The sequence below is a fragment of the Zootoca vivipara genome, chromosome 9 (genome assembly GCF_963506605.1).
Source record: "Zootoca vivipara chromosome 9, rZooViv1.1, whole genome shotgun sequence".
NCBI lineage: Eukaryota > Metazoa > Chordata > Lepidosauria > Squamata > Lacertidae > Zootoca > Zootoca vivipara.
The window spans coordinates 72032880-72054992 of record NC_083284.1 but is presented as its reverse complement, the minus strand read 5'-3'; the positions used below and the strand labels follow the sequence as shown (position 1 = coordinate 72054992).

Here is a 22113-nt window from a genome sequence, read left to right as displayed (position 1 = left end):
ATTTTCAAAAGGCTGAATAAAGAGCTTTGTCCAAGTAAGTTGAGGAGGCTAGGACATTCAAAACCTTGAAGGAGCAAGGAAGGCAGAAAGAACAGCAGGCTGGACAGAGTCCCACAAATGCCAGGAAGACCACAGGCTCCTTACGAGTGCCATGAACGGCCTCATGCCCTGCACCAGCAGAGTGGACCCCAGGAGGAATCCTACTGCAGGCCTCTTTGCTAACACACATGCAAGTAAGGAACAAACATTTCACATAGAAAAGGATCCAAGCATTGTGAATACAAGTTAGAGTTTTATTAATACACACTTCCCTTGCTCAGTATATATAAAACTATTTGCTAGATAGTTCTCTGCATATACAATAACATTAATATCCAATAAGATTGTCCTCTGTGCCTTTCAAGGTTGGTTTGTGTTTCAATTTCACTTCATTTAATGCATTTCAATATTTTAAGGCAGCTTTTTAAACACACTATAGCCCTACAATCACTGAACTCCTTTCTCCACCCTGAAACCCCCACATACACAACACGGTCAGCCTGCCAAGCTTACTTTGCGGCAGAAAGCGGGCAGTTTTCTCTCTACAGGTCTACTAGTGTCCTGGCTCTCCACTTCAACGTTACGCACTATTTATAAAAAGCTTACTGCAATTAGGACTGAACAGCTCAAACTTGTCCAGGAACATCAACCTTTTACCATGGAGAAGTCGTCTCTGGAGGATTTGCAGGCAGAGGATGCTACAGGCAGCATAAATAAATATAGAAAATGAAAGGCAGCTGGGGGTGGGGGAAAGTTGCCTATGTAATCCAGTGGCTGCACCAGCAACCAACTCTCTCTACTGAAGGGCTGGAAAGTGCAGAGTTCACTTGGCTGCCTCTTGCTAACCATGTTCCCCAGTGAGTAAACACTGAGCCTGTGTTATGGCCTGCCACGTGGCCTATCTCTTGACAAATGATTCTAGCAAAGCACATATACCCAAGTGGAAACGGCCTCCTGGGTGCCACTCACCTGGGAACAGTTAATTAGAGCAGAGAGAATTCCAGTTTAGGATCAAGTCTGCCAAGTATGGCAAGACTATCTCATTCCTACTGGCAAGTTTTCCAGGAAGGGGAAAAGAAAATAACAGCTGCCACTTTTAGCTACTTACAGTAACAGAGATCAACAGTGCAATGGCATCTTGCTCAAGTTGTGTTAGTGCAGGCATCCCCAAACTTCGGCCCTCCATATGTTTTGGACTACAATTCCCATCATCCCTGACCACTGGCCCTGTTAGCTAGGGATCATGGGAGTTGTAGGCCAAAACATCTGGAGGGCCGCAGTTTGGGGATGCCTGTGTTAGTGCCTTCAGAGACCTCTGGATCTCTTGCTACTAAAGCTTCAATTTAGACGGCAGAGGTAATAGCCTGTTATGGTCCCCAGACAGATTTATTACTCAATGAGGCTGCCCAAATATACAGGGCACATCTTCCTCCCCCAGCCTAATGCCTTCCAGGTGTTGCTGGACCGGAACTCCCATCATCCTTAATCACTGGGCTGATGGGGAGTTGTACACCACAACTGGAAAGCACCAGATTGAGGGGAGATCATAGCCCCAACTTGCATTCTAGCAGGGATCCTCACAAAGCAACTGTCACAAATGCTGGCAATTCCTCCCTTCCCTGTTCTCCACAACTGCCACATAAAGTGAACCACAGCGAATCAGAAAGGCTAGGTCGCAGCTCTCGCTCACAAGCTGTCACTTCGTGTGCATGGAAAACACACTATGCGCTGCTTGAAATCAAAAGGAGGCTGCATAAGCTAATCCTAATTATGGGGAAATTTAGTCAGAATAACGGGAACTGATGCAGGGGTGGGAGACCTGTGGCCCACTAGATCAGGCTTCCTCACCCTGGTACCCGCCAGGGACTGGGGAGACTCCATATCCCATCAACCCCAGGCAGCAGGGCCAACAGTCAGGGATGATGGGAGCTGAAGTCCAACAGCAGTGCTTGGATGGCGCTAGGAGGCACACCTGGTCTAGACAAAGGCAGGCAACACAGAAATGAGGTTATGGGCGCCAGCACCTTAGCCTTCCTCCTCTGCTTGGCCTCAATTCACTTTGGAAGAGGAATCAGCAGCAGCTCTCCAGTCAAACTGAGGCAGCTATGACCTAAACTAAGCAGGATTCTCATCCGGAGCCAGGGATGTCAGATTTGTTGGCCCTTTTGCCAGGGAGGACCAGCCTCCCAAGGCAAGGCAAGTGAACCCTCCCCCTCTATCTGTGGGAGGGGGGGGAATGCACCTCCCTCCCACTCCAAGAAAAAGGGTTCAGTAGGTCCGTCTTTCACCAGGCTAAATGCTGAGGGTCAATTTGAGACGATGCAGCAGCTGGTGAAACTTTGGAAAGCTCAAGGGAAAGGGATCAAAGCAGCAACTTCCAGGCAGCAAAGCCAGCAGAGGGAGAGTTCAAGAGACTGCGAGGATGCTAGGAGGCGGCGCTCCATCCATGCAGCTTGATAGAGGAGCTTCTCCATCCCAGAAATCCACATGGCAACATCTTAGTCCAGCCCTACAAGGACCCCAGGAGATGTTGGCTCAAGCACTGGAGTCCAGGAAAGGATCCTGAGCAAGTGAGGAAAATCTTTTTGACCCGATGTAGTGATTGCTGTGCTTTTTTTTCCCCCAATCAGAGTTTTTGTAAACTAAAGTTTTAACTTGTCCTAGTCCATTCTTCATTCCCTTTCACACAAAAAAGCTTGTCTGTTTGCCTTTAAGGAGGAAAACACTCGCCCTGTCCTCTTCTCCCATCTGCATCTTTCTCCAAAGGCATTCCCAGGCAAGGGAGCCAGCTGGCTCAGAGCCTTCCCAAGGGTTTCCACCGAACAGTCTTGTATGTGCACCACAGATAAGAGCTTCAAGAGGCTGTTTGGTGCCCGGACAAGTGCAAGCAGGGCAATGGTGCGCCCCGCTTTCCCAGCCACCAAAGCACCCTCCTCCTGCTCCCTATCGGCTTGGTCAAAGCTCGGTGCCAGACTCCATTGCCTCTGCTGGACCTCCGGGCGTCTGAAAGGAAGGGGGAAAGTGCTGGGTTCTTGACCTGTGCAGTGCAGTCCTGCTCTTTAGATCCTTACTGGATGGAGCAGGAGGCAGACTCCCCAAAGCAGCAGGGACATGGTGAGGATGACACAGGCTTGGGAGGGATGAGGTCAAGGTCCTCGTCGTCTGGGATTTCATCCAGGCGATACCCATCCTGCAGGAGCTGGCGGCTGAGATCCTGGTTGACCTGAGAAGCAAGAGGAGGGACAAGTTGAAAACACCTGCTGGAGGACTATGGAATTGGCCACGGCCTGCTGGTTATCAGTTTGTGGTAACACGGAGGCAGGGTTTTCCACCGGTGGAATCAGTGACGTGTGTTGTGCTCCGTGCTAAAATATGAAAGCCCCATCAGTAGTGGCATTCTGCCGGCTCTTGAAGACACGCCGGTTGAGGCAAGCATTCTCCTGAACTTGAACTTCCTGATCTAATTACTTTAATTGCTTCCCCCCCCCCACTGTTTTACTTGCTATGCTTCTTCACTGGTTTTTTCTATTGTACATTTTAATTATGGTTGTTTTTAATCTACTCAGAACTGCGTCCCCTATAGGATTGGACTGCAGTCCTAAGAAGGAAGGAAGGCCTGGAGAGCTCTCCTTCCTAGCAAGCATGCGAGTGAGAAAATGAAGATGTGTGCACACACATCCATGTGCCTACATTTCCTTACTCATGGTCAGTCACAACATGCTTACTGGGACACATGCGCACATAGACATTGCATGTAAGAAAGGGCTCCCGGACTGCACACTCTCCCATCCCTGGCGACTGGCTGGCTAGAGATGGAGGCTGACAGCATCTGGAGGGTCACGGGCTTTGCACCCCAAGACTAATGAGCAGGCAACATGAGTATCTGAGGTTCATCTTGCACCCCACCCCCACCTGCAATAAAAGCCTTTCCTCACTAACCATCAGAAGGTCAGACAGACAGGCAGACAAACCCCACCACCTGCAGGTCAATTTCAATGCCTGTAAGGAGCAAGCCATGCACCAGACTTGCCTCTGCAGAGGAGTAACCGGAGGAACATCTTGATCCCAGCTCCTCATCACTAGGAGAGAAAAGCACCAAGGGTCAGCACAAACAGAAAGGGTATTTCTAGCACACTTCTGGCTCCCAATTCTCTGCTAAGAATGAAGAGGGTTTTGTGTCATGAGAGGAAGTTTGTCTCCCATGAGAACATAAAATGACCCTGCTAGATCAGACTAGTCCTGCATCCTATTCCCAGCGCAGCCAACTAGATGCTTCTGGGAAGCCCACAAGCAATGCTGACTCCTGCCATTGCACCCCCCGTATCTTCAGGGAAAGACTGCTTCTGAAATTGGAAACTCTACAGGGCTACTGTGACTGGTATCCCGTTCAGTGACTGATCCTCTTTGCTAACACTCCTTTTTAGAGCCATTTAAAATGGGTGGCAACGCTCAAACCTTTTTGGCCTTCCCTACCCACAAACAGGGACCCAGGTGGTGCTGTGGTTAAACCACTGAGCCTAGGGCTTGCTGATCAGAAGGTCGGCGGTTCGAATCCCTGCTTGTTCCCAGCTTCTGCCAACCTAGCAGTTCGAAAGCACCTCAAAATGCAAGTAGATAAATAGGAACCGCTACAGCGGGAAGGTAAACGGCGTTTCCATGTGCTGCTCTGGTTTGCCAGAAGCGGCTTTGTCATGCTGGCCACATGACCTGGAAGCTATACGCCGGCTCCCTCGGCCAATAACGCGAGATGAGCGCGCAACCCCAGAGTCGGTCACGACTGGACCTAATGGTCAGGGGTCCCTTTACCTTTACCCACAAACAGCAAGCAGGTCCCACTCACCCCTCACCTGTCAGAGTCCAGGGACACCAGGGTTTCATCTGAGATCTGGCTGAGGGCAGCATAGCCCTTGTTGAACTTAACTGCCCTAGAGAAAGAGGCAAAAACCAACATGAAGCATCTGAGAGTGGGGGAAGGTGAAGGGTGTTGGTGCAAAGGACAGGGCGCCACTTTAGAGTCCTCACTCAGGCAGAAGATGGCCTTGGGCAAGTCACTGTCTCAACTGGACAAACCTGATGTGGCTTTTGGCACCAATTCAAAGGTGCAAAAAAGTCAGGTTCTGTATCTATGTATTCTGGAAACACATTTCAAATTATTCAAAGCTGAATCCTGCAGTCAAGGCTGACTTATCAACAACAGGGACCGAGGAAGCTACCTCAACCAAGTGAGACCATTTGTGCTCTGCACCAACCAGGATTGAACTCTGCGTATCAGCTGATTTGCAGTAGTGCAATCCTGCTTGGTTCAAAGCTTCAGAAGCTCCTGGCACCAAGCAGCATGATGCCAGGTGAGTGCAGCTTGCCCCAAAAGGCCTGGCAGGCCAAATGGAGAGGACTGTTGGCCCAAGCCTGGTCCACAGCCTGGGGCCCCCCACCCAAGCTCTCCACTTGCAGCCCCACCTGCAGATCTTGTGGACTGAACCTGGCACCACCTTCCTGCAACACAAGAGCTTCTACCTCTGAGCTGCACTAGCCCTTCTCGTAAATTGTGCCATTTCTGGAGGCCTTCGGCTGCTTTTCTGAATTCACCCCATGATGGGGAGCAGTAGGGAGAGAGCTAGATTAGGTTAGAAGGACACCAACGTTAGCAGCCTAACCTAATGCATGCGGAGTTGTTAAGGGCCACTGAACTCACCAAACAGCCCAAAATCCCCCCCAACAGTAAGAAAATGGACTGGACCTCTTGGCTGGTAGCTTGGGCTGGTGCCGGACGGCTCCTGAGAATGCGCCTCCCTTCCTCCGCAGCATCGCCTTTGCCATCTCGCGATGTTTCTCTGCAGCCCCCAAAATGACCAAGGCAAACTCAGTGAATATTTGCTGTATTCCACGTTCCTGGGGAGGATTGTCTCCCATAAACCCCACCCCACCAGCCAACTGCTGCCTGTGGGGCAAGTTCAGACAAATATTTACTACAAAAGGACAGCAGAAAAACCCACTCTGGGGAAACGCTGCCTGCACAGGACATGAATCATCTGAATCCTCTAGCTGCCAGCAAGATGCCAACACACTCTCAGAGGTTTGCCATCTATTAAAGTGGGTTGCATGGCAACTGTGCTGTGCAAGTCGTCTTGGGGAAGTCCCAGGGGTTCCCACCCCTGCAGCAAATATTCAGGTGAATCCACACCACTTGCTGGTGTTGCAAAAAAGCTTCCAGGTGTAGGATGGGGTATAGAACATACAAGACCTGCAGCTGGATCAGCCCAAAAGGGGCCCATCCAGTCCAGCACCCTGTCCTCGCATTGGCCAACCAGATGCCTCAATGGGAAACCCACATGCATAACCTGAGCAAAACAATACTCTCTCCACTTGTGCATCCCAGCAACTGGCATAAAGAGGCTTCCTATCTCAGACAGGGGGGGGGGAGCACCTAGTTATTCTGGCTGGTAAGCATGGACGAGTCTTATCCTCCATGCCATTGCCTTGCCTTCCTCCTGCAGCAATGAGGGGGCACTTTCTGCTCAGCAGTGAAGAAACCACAACTATTTCTGCCTTCCTAGTTAAGTCAGTAATTTCCATAAAAAATAATTAATCCATGAAACCCTTTGACATCCCACCCCCGTGTCTGTACCTTGCTGGATGGCTGGGGAGCCTGTGCCCCTTCAGATGTTGTTGGGCTACATCTCCCATTGTTGAGGCCACAGGAACGCTCCACCCCTGCTCCTCCACAATGAAGCTCAAGCAGGAACCATTGCCGTCATTTCTTCTCCTGCCTACATTGTCACTTCTTTCATGGCTGTACATGGCTGACAGTAAGCAGGTATTGTATTGTATTGTATTGTATTGTTGTTGTTGCTAACAGCAATTTAGTTCCAACTAGAGACGTGCGGAGGCTTTGGTCAAATCATGAAAAAAGTGGGATATTTCAGAGGGATTCTCTTAGGCAAAGTGGGATCTGCAGAAGGTACCCCGAGTCAAAGCAGGGGTGCCCTCAATGTGCCTCAGCATCTTGGGGACACACACACTAACTACAAACTATTGTCTGCTAAAAGCAAAACTAATGTATCTAAATCGACCATGGAAGGGGTGACTCATCCCCGTCTCAGTGCTCTGAATACCCCAGTTGTTGAGGAACACAAGTGGGAATGGTGCTACTGTGCAAATGAGCTACTTGCAGGCTTCCTGTGGGCATCTTACTGGCCACTGTGGGAAGAATCGACACTGAGCTAGGTGGGTCTGTGGTCCAACTAAGCAGGGCTTAGTTGCTCCTCAAGCGGTGAGCCCACCGTACTTGTAACATAGATTCCAGTCCTGACTTACGTAGCTTGTCCTGAATGGAAGGAGTTTTACTCATGAGGTACGGCCCCCTTTTCTCCACTGGTGTTTCCCTGCTTGTCCTCTTCTTGTCCCTCTGCCCCTGTCAGGAGACATTTGACAGCCATTATACCCCAAAGAGAACACAGAAGTCCAAAGCAGGGGAGCTTTCCTGCCTTTTATTGATGCCCAGCTTTTTACTTATTTCATCATGCCTGTTTTATTTACTACAAGATGCACTTTCAGGTATTGTCCAGAAAGGGAGATAGAAAGTACAAAACAACAACAACAAATATACTATATGAATCCCCTCGATTTCCAAGGTTCCAGCTGTGAGAGCCATTATGTAGCCAAAACAGCACCATCCATTTACAAGGAATAGGTATCAGCCATGGATGCAGAATGCTGATGGGACTATTAGCAGGGGAAAAGAAATCTGGGGTAGGAAGGAACATAGTGGCTAGTATCCTGAATGGGGAGCACTCTGTTGATAAACACCTGACTAGCTAACAACCCACCCATGCACTCCCTGCCAGCAAAAAATTCACCCCTATCTCATAACAGGACCTTCAGCCTATATGGCGGTGTATATGAGATTGGGGGGGGGGGGGTGTTTCATGTCCTCAACTTTCAAAATCCCCCTTTCCAAAGACCTGAGTCCCACCATATGGAACATCTCCCATCAGCTGGCCACAGATTCCGTCCTCGGAGCAGGTGCCTTTGATCTGATCCAGCAAGGCTATCCTGAAGGAAGAAGAGGGCTTAAGAAGAGCCTGGCTGCTGGATCAGGCCAAAGGGGGGCCCATCCAGTTCAGCCTCCTGTTCTCACAGTGGCCAACCAGATGCCCCGAGCGGAAAGCAAGCGAGGAAAGGGGCCGGAGCACAAGAGCAACGCTCCCTTCCTGCGGCTCCCTGAGCGTTTCTTCCATGGCTCAAGGAGGCAGAGCCCAGCCTCCATCACGGCCAGCGGTGGGACAGGATTTGCTTCTTCTCCACGAAGCCCTCTCATCCTCCTGCGGGAGGGAGTTCCGCAGTTTAGCTGCGCCACGAAAAGAACTCGCTCCTTACACCCCTCCGGAGTCCGGACTCCTCCAACGTCCAGCTCGCGCGTCTGACGCTGTTGGAAGGGAACCCCGCAGGTCATTTAAACGACCCCGGAAGCCCCGACAGGCGGCCCCCCTCGCCCCGCTTCCAAGCAGGGCTGCCAGCAGTAGAGCCTCCATGGCCAGGAGCAGCCCACCCGCCCTGCGGAGGCCCGGGCGGCAGGAGAGGCCCCGGAAAGGCCCGCCCACACCACACGCCGGCCGCGCACCGTGTCTCTGCTCGGCCCGGGCAGCGTTGTGGCCTCCCTCCGGCCCGGAGGCTCCGCTCCGCCTCCCGCCGCCGCCGCTTCCATCATCGCTGCCCTCACCGCGGCGGCGCCACAAAGCCACGCCTCCCTCCCTTACGTCACCCTGCCGGCTCTCCCCCATTGGTTTGTTTTTAAGAGGCCCGCCCCTCGTCCTCTCGCGTTAGCAGCGCTCGTTTGCTGTTGAGGGGAGAGAGACCAACCAGCGAGAGGAGGAGGCGGAAGAGCCGCTAAAAGGCAGTGACGGGGCGGAGGCGACGGTGTAGGCTTCCGGAGGTGTCGCAGTCCTTGGTGTGCTCCGCTGCTTTTCGAGTCGCAGAGTCCTCGCAGGAGATGCGAAAGGGAGAGTGGGGGCTCAAGGCCTGGTTATCACGGGGCTGGGGGGCTGAGACCGTAGCCTCAGGAGTTCGCTTTCTGATTAAACGCACTTTCCTGCCACCACAAATCCTGCAGATAGAAAAATAGTGCATCGAGGGAGTGGCTCTAACTAGGATTGCCATATCTCAAAAATTAAGATTCCTGTTGACCTTTTTTTTAAGGAAACCACCACAATTGTTGAGCTTTTTGGGGGGAAACCTACCCCCAAAATGATGATTTTGAGCTTCTTAAACTATTTCCGCTTTTTTCATGGCACTACCATACATCCAGGTTTCCCCTGACATTTTGCTGATTTGGCAACATTCCTCCCCGACACAATTTTCTTTACCCCAAAATCAGGACGTCAGGAATTTTCCTGACATATGGCAAGCCTCTCTGGGCAAGGAATGAGAGTGCCCCACGGAACATGGAACTGTTGTGATGGGAACACAAGGCTCCCTTTGTTCCCTCTCATGTGCAAAAGCGCACACTACCTTGCTACCCAAGTCAAATTCAGCGTGTGAATGCTCATGTCTGGCTCAGTTGTAAAGGAGCAAATCAGGAGCCCCCATAGTCTCCAGGCAGATGAATAGCTGGTCCGACAAGGCCACGGACACACCTGGAGGGAATGGCAGGGACATTGTGACACCTGTAAGCACTGCTTCTCAGGGGCCTGCTTGCACATTCCAGGACTATCAGTATTTTGATGCAATAGACTAAAACAGAACCGGCTGACGTGTGGCCCTCTTGTTGGGACTGCAGCTCCCATCAGCCCCAAACATCATGGCCAACAGACGATGATGGGAGTTGAAATTCAGCACCAGGAGGGTCACAGGTTAAACAACTCTGGCATACTAAGTAATGGTGTAGTGGGCTTGTGCATTCATACAATAATCAACCTAGCAGTTTGAAAGCATGCCAGTGCAAGTAGATAAATAGGTACCGCTGTGGCGGAAGGTAAACGGCGTTTCTGTGAGCTCTGGCAATTGTCACGGTCCTCCGTGCGCTAGTAGCGGTTTAGTCATGCTGGCCACACGACCCAGAAAACTGCCTGTGGACAAATGCCGGCTCCTTCGGCCTGACCTGAAAGTGAGATGAGCGCCGCAACCCCATAGTTGCCTTTGACTGGATTTAACCGTCCAGGGGTCCTTTACCTTACGATGATTATATATGAAGTCTTACTATAAGACTCTGCAATTTATTATTCACATGAAGAGGCAAGGAAGCCTTGCTATCAGACCAATAGAAATCTTAAGGGTTATTACCAGTTGCACTCAATTCTCTCCAATTTTAAACATGCCCTATTGATTTCAATTTGATCTAAGCTCAATGAACTTAAGTCTGGATCCTTATTTAGTACCTCCAACTTACAGGACTCAACTAAATATTGATCAAATACCTTCAAGCATTTCTGCCATCTCAAGAGCTAAAAACTTGCATTGCTGTAGAAGTACTATATTTATCATGAATTATGAAATTGTTAATGGTTTTCTCACTGGGTGTTGTTTTATCTGGCTCTCGCCATTAGTCACCCTGTGTGATGGGAGGAAGGGCCAGATATATAAATAAAACAGAAGCTGTCCTTAGCAAGCAAGTTCAGTGCTGTGGTTTTTGTGTAGCAGTGCACACATAGGATCTGCACAAGGAACAGGAAGTCAAGCTCCTGGCCCCATCAGTTTCATGAAATCACATGGCATTTTGAAACAAAAGCATGTAATGATAACCTTCTTCAATGTCCTTTATAGGGATCCACACACAAGCAATAAAAATTTGAATGTCATTGACACCAATAAACAAAGTTTGAGAATCCCATTGTCAGGTTGTGAAATTGAGGATTAAGTTCTGTACCCCATGTTTATTCACTTTTATTATGGGAAATAAGATTTTCTTTTCTAGCATATAATAACACAGGCTACAAAGAACACTCAGTTCAAACCAGTTCCCCTTTATTAGGTCCAGCTTCACAACACATACTCCAGGACTCAATAAAAGGAAGCAGTAATTTCAAATAAGTAATATTTTAACGTCTGTTTCCAGGCAATTGTTGTACAATCAAATAGCATTAACAATAACCCCACAGGAAGCTCATCTGGAAGAGAAGAGATATCATGGATTAGTTCATGCATTTCTACACCCTTTTCAAGCTCTTTCTGCCCCCCCCCCCACCACCAGAAAGCTTCTGAAAGAGTAAAAATGGATAGTTGGGGGAACATAATCTGATCTGTTTACCAGGCAGCTGCAGATTAACAGCTGGCTGCCCAGTGGTGTAAAAAGACCATTTTTCTACCACAGTCTTGTGACCTTTGTGTTTTCCTCATATCTCCAAATATATACTGTATATGCAGTCTAAAGAATTACAATCCTGCAGTCCACTTGTTTTACAGTATATATATTTTGCCCTTTTAAGTAGGGAGCTACTATATTTTTTCTATTTTAGCAGGTATCTGGCAAACTGGGCTGATTTTGCTTAGTTCTCTCTACTGCTTTGGGTTGCATCCAACGCTACTGTTCCATCAGCACTGCGGACTTCTGCCTGTGCAACACACCACACGCCCCCCTCTCCCTGCAACCCCAAAATCTGCTCCAAAGGTAGAGAACCCTTACAGAGCAGGTGTGGATTGCACACAGGGAGAGGAGAGGGACAGCCTGTTTCACAAGTGGGACTCTGTGCACAGAGTACCCTTTGTGTCTTAATCTGTATTTGTAAAATAATTGTGACACACAGGGCCGTCTTAAGTATATTTGGCGCCCTGGCACCATGGTGCGACGGATCCCTCCGGCGCCCCTGCCCCGCCCCCCAGCGTGGCGGGCGGAGCTGTGCGCCGGGCGCAGTGCGGCTGCCGGGGGCGCAGCTCCGCGGTGGGTGGGTGGGCACAGCTCCGCGGCGCCCCCCTGGCGCCCCCCAGCCTGGCTGTAGGGGCGGCCCTGAATTGTGTTTTGATTTGCTGCTATTCTAAATCTGCTCCTATGTTATCTTATTGTACAATGGCTATCTTGTTCCTATTTCTTTTATTTGGGACTGTCCTGTTCTTAGCCACTCTGGTCATTTTTATGAAAAGGGGAGGTACATTTTGTGGAGTATGAAATAAATAAATAAGGTGTGGGAGGAGAATAAAAGGATTTTGGAACCTAAGATTCCCTGGTGGCTATCACTATTTGAGATAACATCTGTGAAGGGGGGAGCGAGGAAGGGCAGATGGAAAACATACCAAGAGCTGATTGAAAACAAAGATGGGCAATACCTTTTAAAATCATTTGACCAGGTAAAAGAAGATTGCACAAGCTGGCTCCAATACAATCAAATGCAAAGCATATTCCAAAAACATAAAGTAATTGGCTTCCAAGAGAAAAAATCAAAATTACAAGAAATATTAATTGATAAAGAAGATAAACATCTGACAAATCTATATAAATATTTATTGGAATGGAATTTAAAAGATGAAGTGGTTAAGTGCAGTATGGTTAAGTGGGCACAAGATGTAGGAAGAACAATCTACAGTGTACAATGGGATAAATTGTGGTCTGAAAGTTTAAGATTCACAGCATGTACATCAATAAAAGAAAATATAATGAAAATGGCCTACAGATGGCACTTAACCCCAGAGAAAATAGGAAGGATTTATAAACAAGAATCAAACAAATGTTGGAAGTGTCATAATAAAATAGGCACATATATGCATTGCTGGTGGTGGTGTGAAGGTGTGCAGGAATTTTGGAATAAAATATATGAAAAAATGAAGAGTATGTTAAAATTAACTTTTGAAAAAACACCTGAGCTACTCCTGTTAAGTATGATCCTAGAAAGTGTGCCCAAAAATAAGAGAAATATTTTGTTATATGGCGGGGCGGCAGCTCGGGTATTGTTAGCACAAAAATGGAAGGGGGAAGATATACCAGGGGTGGAGGAATGGCAAATTAAAATGGTGGAATACATGAATTTGGCCAAAATGACGGCAGCAATTAGAAATGTACCTAGACAAAGGACCCAAAACGAATGGCAATTAGTGGAAGATTATTTTAAAAAAGAAGGTATTAAAACTGAGTTGGTGATTTGCTTAACTTAAAGAATGCACGAAGAGAGGGAATTACTAAAAATAAGGACAAGAGATATTATTCTTAGGGAATTAGGTGGAAACAAGTAAAGGAGGAATAGTATGAATAAGCGTTAAGTCGACAATCGGAAGTTTTTTTATGAGTCAATTTTAAACGTTTCTGATTTGTTTTTACATTGTCTCTTTCTTTTCTTTTTCTTTTTTCCCCTCTTCTCTTCTCTTTTTCTGTTCCCTCCTCTCTTTCCTTTTTGTTTTTGTGTTAGGTTATATTATATGAATGAGAATATTGGGGTATAATCTTTACGCTATACTTTACGTTACTTTACTTTACGTTATACTTTGACTATTATTTCATTATATGATTTACCTTTAATATGATTTCATTATATATGATTTTGTGCGTTATGATTTCGTTATTATTTATATCATTTACATTATTGTTCTGTTTGAGTATGTATGAAATTAAGAAAATGTATTTTAATATGAATTTCAATAAAGCTTACTTTTTAAAACTAATAAATAAATAAATAAATAAATAAATAATGTCATTTCCAGAAAACAGGCTTTACCCCCCCCCCCCCCACACACACACACAAGGATTACATTCTGGGTCCCCACACATGTCAGTGAAATTGCATAAAGTAGGGAGCACCCCACTTTAATAAGGATGGTGTGTGGGGAGAAGAGACTCAGCCTGGAAATCTCTTGGGGCTGCTGTCCCAAGCATGCTTGTCTGCCTGCAAGGAGTTAGTATGTGTGGCAGCGGCCAGTAGCCACAGAGAGCAGGGACCAAGAAGGGCACCCAGCAGGACTGGTGCCAGGATGGGGGCGTCGATGTGCTTCCTGCCCTTTGTCATTGGTCGATTGAAGGGCACCTTCTGTTGCTTGCACAGGAAAGCATGGGAACCAGTAAAACATTTCTAACTGCATACAGAGTTGCAGCTCTTCATTCAAAGTCTGTAGGATTCTAGTGTTTACACAGAACACACAGCAGATGGTACCCAAGCAGTAGATTGTGGTTATGTGGCTGTAAACGAGGCCACAGACCAAGCCCCCAGTTCACTATAACCAATGCAACATTAGAGTAACAGCTCAGATTCTTCTCACTGGGGGGAAAAAGCCTTTCTCCCTGCAAAAGCCACTTGCCCCAGATGAATACTTATGAGAAAGCAGCATTTTATTGCTAAAGTCAATTCAGGTTTGTGCAGGCTTGCAATTAAATGCTGCTCCTTGTCTCCTCCCTGGTGCCACTACACCTAGCAAGGGCTCTGCCGCTTTTTTCCTGTACATTAAATGAGTGACAGCTTAAACTAGCAGAGCATTGCATGTATTGCCACTAAACATCCAACTTCCATAGCACTGTCCTATTTAAGGGTGACGTGTTTGCATAGTCTTGAATGCTGCTCCGTTAACAGAACAGCAGTTGCTAAGCTTAGGCTGAGTGCTTGATCCCCACTGTAAATTCAGTACATATGACAGCAGGAGAAACACTCCTGGTTGCCAGGAGTGAAGTCATTTGATGCAGACAACTAAGCAAGCACCAATATTATATGGCTGTATTTGAGTCAGATTCAGAAATAAGGAGCCTGACATTGATGAATGAGAAGTGTTCACTGTACTTTTCTCCAGTCTTTTTTAATCATTTAAGTATAAGAACTACATTTCAAGTACATCAAGAATGGCCCACCAGAAAAGGGGGTGGGGCTAGGTGAATGCAGGGAATTTGCAAGTCTTTTTTCTGCCTTTCCTCAGCCAAACCTAGAAAAAGCAGCCTTGGTGTTCTACTCAAGATAGCTCAAACTCTATCTGGCCTGCAGGGCAATTGCAACTTGCACAAGGGTTACGTTCCCAGGGGTTCCGCATAAAAGCAAAATCACACAAAGTCAGAACAACCCCTGTAACTGCTCCCACCTCTTGAGATCTTGCAAGATCTCAGATGGCCCCATGAGATCTCCTGGGAACCCTTAGAGGCCTCATGCAACTGTCCAGGAGCCTGGTAAACAAGATGGACGATTAAAAAGCTGTTTCCGCAAAGGAGCGAAGATTTGTTCTCTTACCAATAATGTTTACACTTTGTCCAGGCCAAGTTCCTCTGGAGTTGAGATTCCCAACTCATTCAATGTTGGTCTAAGTTCCTGGATAACATATGGGTATATATCCTTGTGAGGCCCTGCTTTGTCCTAATTGAAAGAACACAAAATGAATTCAAACTTAACAAAACCAAGACAGATTCATATCCAAGGCCAAAAGGGTTAATTCTTCAATAAGACTGTTGAAGTTTTTTATTAAAAAAAATACACACAAGAGAAAAGCATTTCACCAAGAGTTAAGCAACAGTTTACTGCTTCAAAATCCACCTTTTACATGTGAAAGTGGCTATATGAGGCTACAAATCTATACTCGCTTGAAAGCAAAACCCACTGAACTCAGTGGGGCTTTCTTTTGAGTTTACATGCATAGGCTTCTATTATAAGCAGCCTGGTAAACTTTTGTTGGGAAATGGGGAAATGGGCAGGGGCAGAGCACATGTATTTTGTACAGGAAGTTCCACTCTCAGCCGCACATATCCTGTCAAAAAGATCAAGGTTAACAGGGTTAGAAGGACCTATGTCACAGGCTGTGGAGAGCCAATGACCATTAAAGTAGACAATGCTGGCTAGAAAGATTTGTTAGGCTCTCAAGGCTAGTCAAACAAATCTCTACAAAGAGTGCAAAGGCTCTTTATGGATCACCAGCAAGCCAGAACTCCACAATATACACACTATAAACACAGAGGCAAATGGAGAAGCAGGGTGTTGGCTGCTCAGACTCAAGTGTCTTTCACTGACCTTTACAACTTCTAAGATACGGACTGCACTAGCAAAGTCATTTAGTCGTCGGCATGCCCTCAAAGCAGCATCAATGATTTTTGGTTCTGGAACCAGGTCATAACCAACCAGTGTGTTCATGCCTGTGGGAATGAACAAGAATGAGAATATTCTGTTGTTCTTACAAGTTCAGGAGTGTGTCCATTTCTCTTCCTAACATTTCTGATTATATCTAAATATGCCAGAACATATTATTAATATCAAATTTCCTGCAAGTGACTTCAGATATTTGATACTGCCACAGTACACAAAATTTGTAGAGCTAACATGAAACGTTGCTTACATTCCACATACAAAATGTCAGATCAAACCTTTAATTTGCCATTTCAGTGCCAAAACTTCAATTCTATTTTTTTGCATCCCATCCAACAACAGATCCCAATTTCCACAACAAAGCTCCATTTATTGTGAATGTGGCTTTTATGCTCCCTGCTTATCTAAGAACTCACATACTTTGGGGAGTTTTCTAAAAATGTTACTTTATTAAACTATCAATTGTTGTTCAACCTCTGTAGTGAAGAAGAGTCACCCTGTAAAAAGTGCAATTTTGTTTTGACAACCGTCAACACAATAAAAACTGTACACTTCCTCTTACCTTAAATAGAATATCACAAGGCATTCAACAGTCAAAGGGATTTTATAAGTTTATTGCTCGCTCAGAGACCTAATATCACTGTCCTCTTATGTACAGCCGGAAGTCAGTCTTATCTCTTTCCCTAACAAAAGATATGCCTTGAAAAAGGTGAGGCACGGCTGAAACCCAAAGGGACTGACAGAAACATTGAATCAGTTTCGATTTCAGCAAGTTATGATGACAATTTTTTTACTACTCATATAGCTATTAAAATACCAGAGTTACAATCTTAAAAGCAGAGGCTGGGTGGCCATCTGTCACGTATGTTTTAGTTAAGATTCCTGCACAGCAGAGGGTTAAACTAGATGACCCGCAGGGTCTCTTCCAACTCTACAATTCTATGATTCTATGCTCTGGAACAGTTCCATTAAGGCTGGTGGAATGTTGGGCAGCGACTGAAGAAAAATGGACCAGACTGCTCCATGCAAGCTACCACAACCAGCTTGCAGAAATGCCTCCATTCAGCTGCAGCCGCAGCAGCACACAGCAAAGGAGGGTTTCTCAAGCTTTTCAATACTACTCTCCCTCAGCCTTACCTTTCCTTAGCTCCCAGGCATCAATATCCGGTTTATTAAAGTACGTCACCCAGCGAGCATCAAACTCTTCATCTGACTCATGTGACCCATGAGAATAGCAGCGCACAGGCAATACAGCTGTGACAAAAACAGGAAGTGGGAAGAAGAGGAAGATATTAAAGAGCTCAAGGTAAAACTGCAACACAGCAGGTACACATAGGAAGTCAGTGTACACATGAAATCCCAGGAATGCAGCTCTCTGCTTTGGTCAGCAGCAACCATCCCCACATCACCTCCAGACTGCAGCTGCCAGAGTTTCCACTAAAGCAGCATGTCATCACCCCTCCCTCCCCAGTAAAGAGAAACATGCACTGAAACAGCCCTAAACCACACCACTTTGAAAGGTTCATCCAGCTGTGCACAAGGGTTGCTGTATGAATTTCCCCATTTCCTGCCAGAAGAGGGAGAGCAGGGCAGGAGGCAGCAGGCGAAGGGTAGAAAAACTACAGCAGTGTATTGATTTGCATTGCTGGAGCAACATATCTTCAGCATTCATGACAAGTCACCTAAAAAATCTAATTACCATCCCATCAAAATAACTTTCCAGCAATCCAATTGCTATTTTGTAAATTATTATTACCTTTTTAATGCACACATTACAGGTATCCCTCCCAGCTTTAGAATTTTTTTGCTAGCAAGTCACCTTTGGGCTTATTTACACAGTTGAGATAGCTAGTCTGGTGCTTTCAAGGGAAAACATGAAGTCCCTGAATGCTTAAGAATGTATGCCAGAAGGATTGTTAATAATAGTGATAATAATTAAAATCACACTTCAGTACTATCTAAAATAAGTCAGTGTTCTGAACTGTACAGTTTACAGAACTAAGAACAAAACCTTGTCTTCAGGGCAGTCTCGAGCAGGTCGGGCGCCCTGGCGCTGAGATCGCTCCGGCGCCCCCGCCCTCGCAGTGCGCAGCGTGGCTTCCGCCCGGCTTTGCCGCACAGCGCCCCGCCTACCGGCCCAGTGCCCTAGCACCCCGCGCCACCGGGACTATACCTAGAGCCGGCCCTGCTTGCCTTCAAGTTTACAATCTAAAAAAACCAGACGCACAGGAGAAAGGGAAGATAATGGAGATTAAAAGCTCACTTAAATAGAACAGGCTTGAAAAAATAGACATGTCTGGAGCCACTTCATAAGGAGTGGGTAGATGTGGATCATATGAGTACATGGAGGCAGCAAGTTCCAAAGTTCCATTTTCTCTGGCAAAGATTTGAAGCAGATATATAATCTAAGGGTTCTAAAGTCACCAGAGCAGCAGTTCATATTTTACTTAACACATCCTGCAGGATCACTGCCAGTGTTAGAAATTAGCCAGCTGCGTTTTGCTACTGACGTGGGTCTAATTGCGACCATGTGGAGAAATGTGGGCGCCTGGTTGGTGACCACAGTCTAAAAACCTCTCCCTTAGTCCATAGTTAAAACCATTTCCATAGTGTATGTTTCTCCTTCTTGCATTCTGGGACAAGTGCATTGTTGTAAGAGCAAGTCAAGCCCTCTCCCACCACCCGCCAGCAAATAAACATTCTGTTGTGGCGACCATAACCTAGATTTAAGGTGCCATTTACTGTTGCTGAATAAATGATATTTACGGTAATTCAAAAATTCACTTCGTTTAGTCCAATTCAGCAGTAAAATGAACTCAAACAAGAGTAAAAAAAATGCTTTCATTCTGGACATTGTCTTGCTGTTGCACAATCCACAGAAGAAACTAGACGGGTTTGGAATTTTAAAATGCCAGGTGTTAAAACTACCCCCAAAAATGAGATGCTGGCATTTAAGCTGCAAATTATCCATTTCACTCTTGATTTTTCTATTCTTCAGTTAATAAGCCTCCATCTCAGAACAGCTGCTCTAAAGTAAAACATGATTCGTTGCAATGTTGATAATCAAAGACAATTTTCAGTACCTTCAGTATTACAACTTCCTCAGATTTTGTGGTAAATCATATCTGCTAAATGAATGCAAAATTTGCTGGAGTCTTTAGCATCAATGATATTATTAGTTTCCAGTACCTTCACCTGCCATCTTGGGGGATAAGTACAAGACACAAAGGCCATACAATGCTTGTTAAGTATCTAGGAGTCTTCACCTAGAATAGACACCAGTATGATGACTGCATCAACACTGTGTTCCAATAAGTTTTATTGAGCCAATTTCCCTGCTGGGAATTAATTTAGATACGACTTTCACAATCAAGCTATTGTATAGAGCCAACTCACATGTAAAATGGGACTACACTGACTTGAAAAGATCGTGGTTTGGAAGAAGTCAACAAAGCCATGCATAAGTGAGTTCATAAGGCGGAGTATTTTTTCCAGATGTCCCTATCTTAGGGCTCCTCCATCTGACCCACTTACTAAATACCCATCTTGATTGGCTTGCACAAAGCTTATTCGGTGATTAGCCTTTATCAGTCTATACCATGGGTAGGCAAACTAAGGCCCGGGGCCCGGATCTGGCCCAACCGCCTTCTAAATCTGGCCCGTGGACGGTCCGGGAATATGAGCAGAATGTGTCCTTTTATTTAAAATGCATCTCTGTGTTATTTGTGGGGCCTGCCTGGTGTTTTTACATGAGTAGAATGTGTGGTTTTATTTAAAATGCATCTCTGTTATTTGTGGGACATAGGAATTCATTCTCCCCCCCCAAAAAAAAAATATAGTCCGGCGCCCCACAAGGTCTGAGGTACAGTGGACCGGCCCCCTGCTGAAAAAGTTTGCTGACCCCTGGTCTATACTGAGCAGTCATTCTGACTTGTTTCTGGGGTTGATTTACAACAATAAATATTCATCCTGATATGCTTGTGCTTTGTTTATATGCCTTCCCATTCATTCATCCTACTGTTTTCAATGCATTGCCCTGTTACATTCCAAACTGCAAAAAAAACCACCCTTCTTTTTAACATGGATTTGTTGCATCAGGGCAATAACTCCACTTTAATTGTGCAAACCTAAAGTTCCAGTATGTGCCTGAATCCCTCCTTCAAAATACTGTCTGGAAGCACCCTTAAGCAGATCATGGTCCTAACCTCCCTTCTTAAATGGGAATGGGATACAGACAGGTTATCACATAGTTCCCCCCTACCCTTCCTTCAAGGAATTCAGGGTAGCATTCAAACAGGATCATCTACTCCAGGGGCCTGAAAACTTTTTCAGCAAGGGGCCAGTCCACTGCACCTCAGACCTTGTGGGGGGCTGGACTATATTTTTTTTGGGGGGTGAACAAATTTCTATGCCCCACAAATAACCCAGAAATGCATTTCAAATAAAAGGGCACATTCTACTCATGTAAACACACGCTGATTTCTGGACCATCCACTGGCCGGATTTAGAAGGCGATGGGGCAGAATCCAGCCCCCGAGCCTTAGTTTGCCTACCCATAATCTACTCCTTTGCATCCTCACAGTGAACATGTGAGGCTGGGGAGGCAAGAGAGCCTGGCGGGCTCAAGGTCACCCAGTAAACTGTTCATTTCTTTGGACAAGCTAAGAACACTCACGGCTCTGACTGCAACTGTTTTCAAGCCTGGTTAGCATATCAGCATGAGCCCATTTTCAGGCAGGAGAGCCTTAAAGGATGTGCACCTAGAAATGAAGAGTTGGTCCTTAAGAGAAGCAACCTATTCCATGAAATGGAAGCAGAGCCACAAGCAAGAAGTGAAACCAGGAAGAGCAGAAACTGAGGGAACGCACTGCAGATCAGACCCAAAAGGCAGCACCAACTGTAAAGGTTGGGGGAAGCAGCCATATGCATCCTGAAGAGACAGGGAAACTCTCCTTTCCTGGGAATATTCCAAAGCACATTATTAAGCCTGAGTAACCGGGCAGAGATCTTCTCCCGTCTCTGGTCCTCTTCCTCCCTTCGAAATCATTTTCTCGTTGCATTTACACCTTTCCTCCCGACACCCTGCGAGGCAGGCTAGGCTGACCCCCAAGGTCTGACCCCCAGAGAGCTTCATCCACGGCCGAGCGCGGGATTTGAAGCCCGGCCTCTCCCGGGCCCCGGCGTCACCTTCCTGCCGAGGGGAGCTCAGGAGCCGAGGAAAGGAAGAGCAGGCGAGCCCGCGACCTTCCTCGTTGCCGCCGCTTCCCCGCCCCAAGGTCACCCGCCACCCTCCTCACCTGCCCCCCTTCGCAGGGTCGCGACGAGGCCGAGCAGCGGGCGCCCTGACCGTCCCCCGGGGGGGAGAGGGAGGGAAGGGCGGCAGGGGACCCACCAGAACCGGGTAGAGCGCGAGCGGCGGCTCCCCTAGGAGGCCTATCGGCTCCCCGCGGGAGAGCGGGGTCACGGCAAGGACACGGCCAGGCCTCGAGCACCGCAGCTCCGGCGCAGGCGCGGCCGGGAGAGTCGGAGGAGGGGTGCCTCACCTGCGGGCGCCGCGCGGGGGACGAGGCCGCGGAGGACGGGCGCGGCGCAGCGGCGGAGAAGGAGAAGCTGAGCGGCTGCCAACATGGCTGAGGCGAAAGAAGCGGCGGCCGTGAGGCGACGCGCGGGAAGGGGCGGCTGGGTGAGGCGGTTGGGCGGGCGGGGGTGGCAGGCGAGGCTGCGGCGGCGGCTTCTGCTCCTGGCCGGCCTCCTCGCTTCCTTTCTCCGACGGCCACGCGCCGCTGCTGCTCCGCTGGCGAGACGCTCCGAGGGCAAAAGCGGGCGGGGCCGAGGCTACGGCGGCGCAGGGCGGACTAACCTCCTCGCGCCCTCGCGAAGGACGGCGCGGGAGGGGAGGAGAGAGCCGGAGCTGCGCACGCGTAGTCAGGGAGACGGCGCGGCGGGTTCCAGCGGGTTCCTCCTCCGAGGGGCGGAGTCGCCCAGCCGCTCGGACAGGGCGCAGTACATGGACTTGAAAGGCGCATCTGCCTGTATATTTAAGGCACCTTCACACACACCCCAAGATCCCTGGGAACCGTAGTTTCCACCTCAATGAGCTTCAGGGCTC

At 47.6% G+C, this 22113-nt stretch overlaps 2 protein-coding genes across 5 annotated transcripts; both read right to left on the bottom strand.

Annotated features, from left to right (window-relative positions):
- Window positions 1–6: 6 nt before the first annotated feature.
- On the bottom strand, window positions 7–8823 carry FAM219B (family with sequence similarity 219 member B). Of its 3 annotated transcripts, none has more exons than XM_035112420.2 (6): window positions 8660–8810; window positions 7354–7450; window positions 5777–5870; window positions 4887–4964; window positions 4070–4118; window positions 7–3262 (listed from the first exon to the last, which is right to left on the bottom strand). In XM_035112420.2, the coding sequence occupies exons 1-6, from the start codon at window positions 8744–8746 to the stop codon at window positions 3107–3109; spliced, it is 561 nt and encodes a 186-aa protein (XP_034968311.2). In that variant the 5' UTR covers window positions 8747–8810; the 3' UTR covers window positions 7–3106. The 3 variants fall into 3 exon arrangements, with proteins under 3 accessions (XP_034968311.2, XP_060135001.1, XP_034968312.1); XM_035112421.2 differs by having other exon boundaries at window positions 3126–3262; window positions 3979–4118; window positions 8660–8823; XM_060279018.1 differs by lacking the exon at window positions 8660–8810 and having other exon boundaries at window positions 5777–6839; window positions 7354–8648.
- Window positions 8824–10976: 2153 nt separating this feature from the next.
- Window positions 10977–21834, bottom strand: LOC118083695 (cytochrome c oxidase subunit 5A, mitochondrial). 2 transcript variants are annotated; one of them, XM_035112418.2, is made up of 5 exons: window positions 21548–21834; window positions 17142–17258; window positions 15933–16054; window positions 15162–15284; window positions 10977–11141 (listed from the first exon to the last, which is right to left on the bottom strand). In XM_035112418.2, exons 1-4 carry the CDS (start codon window positions 21630–21632, stop codon window positions 15171–15173), a joined length of 438 nt encoding a protein of 145 aa, XP_034968309.1. In that variant the 5' UTR covers window positions 21633–21834; the 3' UTR covers window positions 10977–11141; window positions 15162–15170. The 2 variants fall into 2 exon arrangements, with proteins under 2 accessions (XP_034968309.1, XP_034968310.1); XM_035112419.2 differs by lacking the exon at window positions 21548–21834 and adding an exon at window positions 20680–21219.
- Window positions 21835–22113: the final 279 nt, after the last annotated feature.

Bases quoted from the DNA above. Each gene is read 5' to 3' on its own strand.
- FAM219B (XM_035112420.2), bottom strand. From the start codon at position 8,746: ATGATGGAAGCGGCGGCGGCGGGAGGCGGAGCGGAGCCTCCGGGCCGG. The intron at 5,871-7,353 runs GTAAGTCAGGAC...TGGGGGCTGCAG, and splicing joins TTCCATTCAGGACAAGCTAC to AGAAACATCGCGAGATGGCA. The intron at 3,263-4,069 runs GCAAGTCTGGTG...CTTGCTTCTCAG, and splicing joins CCGGTTACTCCTCTGCAGAG to GTCAACCAGGATCTCAGCCG.
- LOC118083695 (XM_035112418.2), bottom strand. From the start codon at position 21,632: ATGTTGGCAGCCGCTCAGCTTCTCCTTCTCCGCCGCTGCGCCGCGCCC. The intron at 17,259-21,547 runs GTGAGGCACCCC...TTTTTGTCACAG, and splicing joins CCCCCGCGCGGCGCCCGCAG to CTGTATTGCCTGTGCGCTGC. The intron at 15,285-15,932 runs GTCAGTGAAAGA...TCTTTCAATTAG, and splicing joins GTATCTTAGAAGTTGTAAAG to GACAAAGCAGGGCCTCACAA.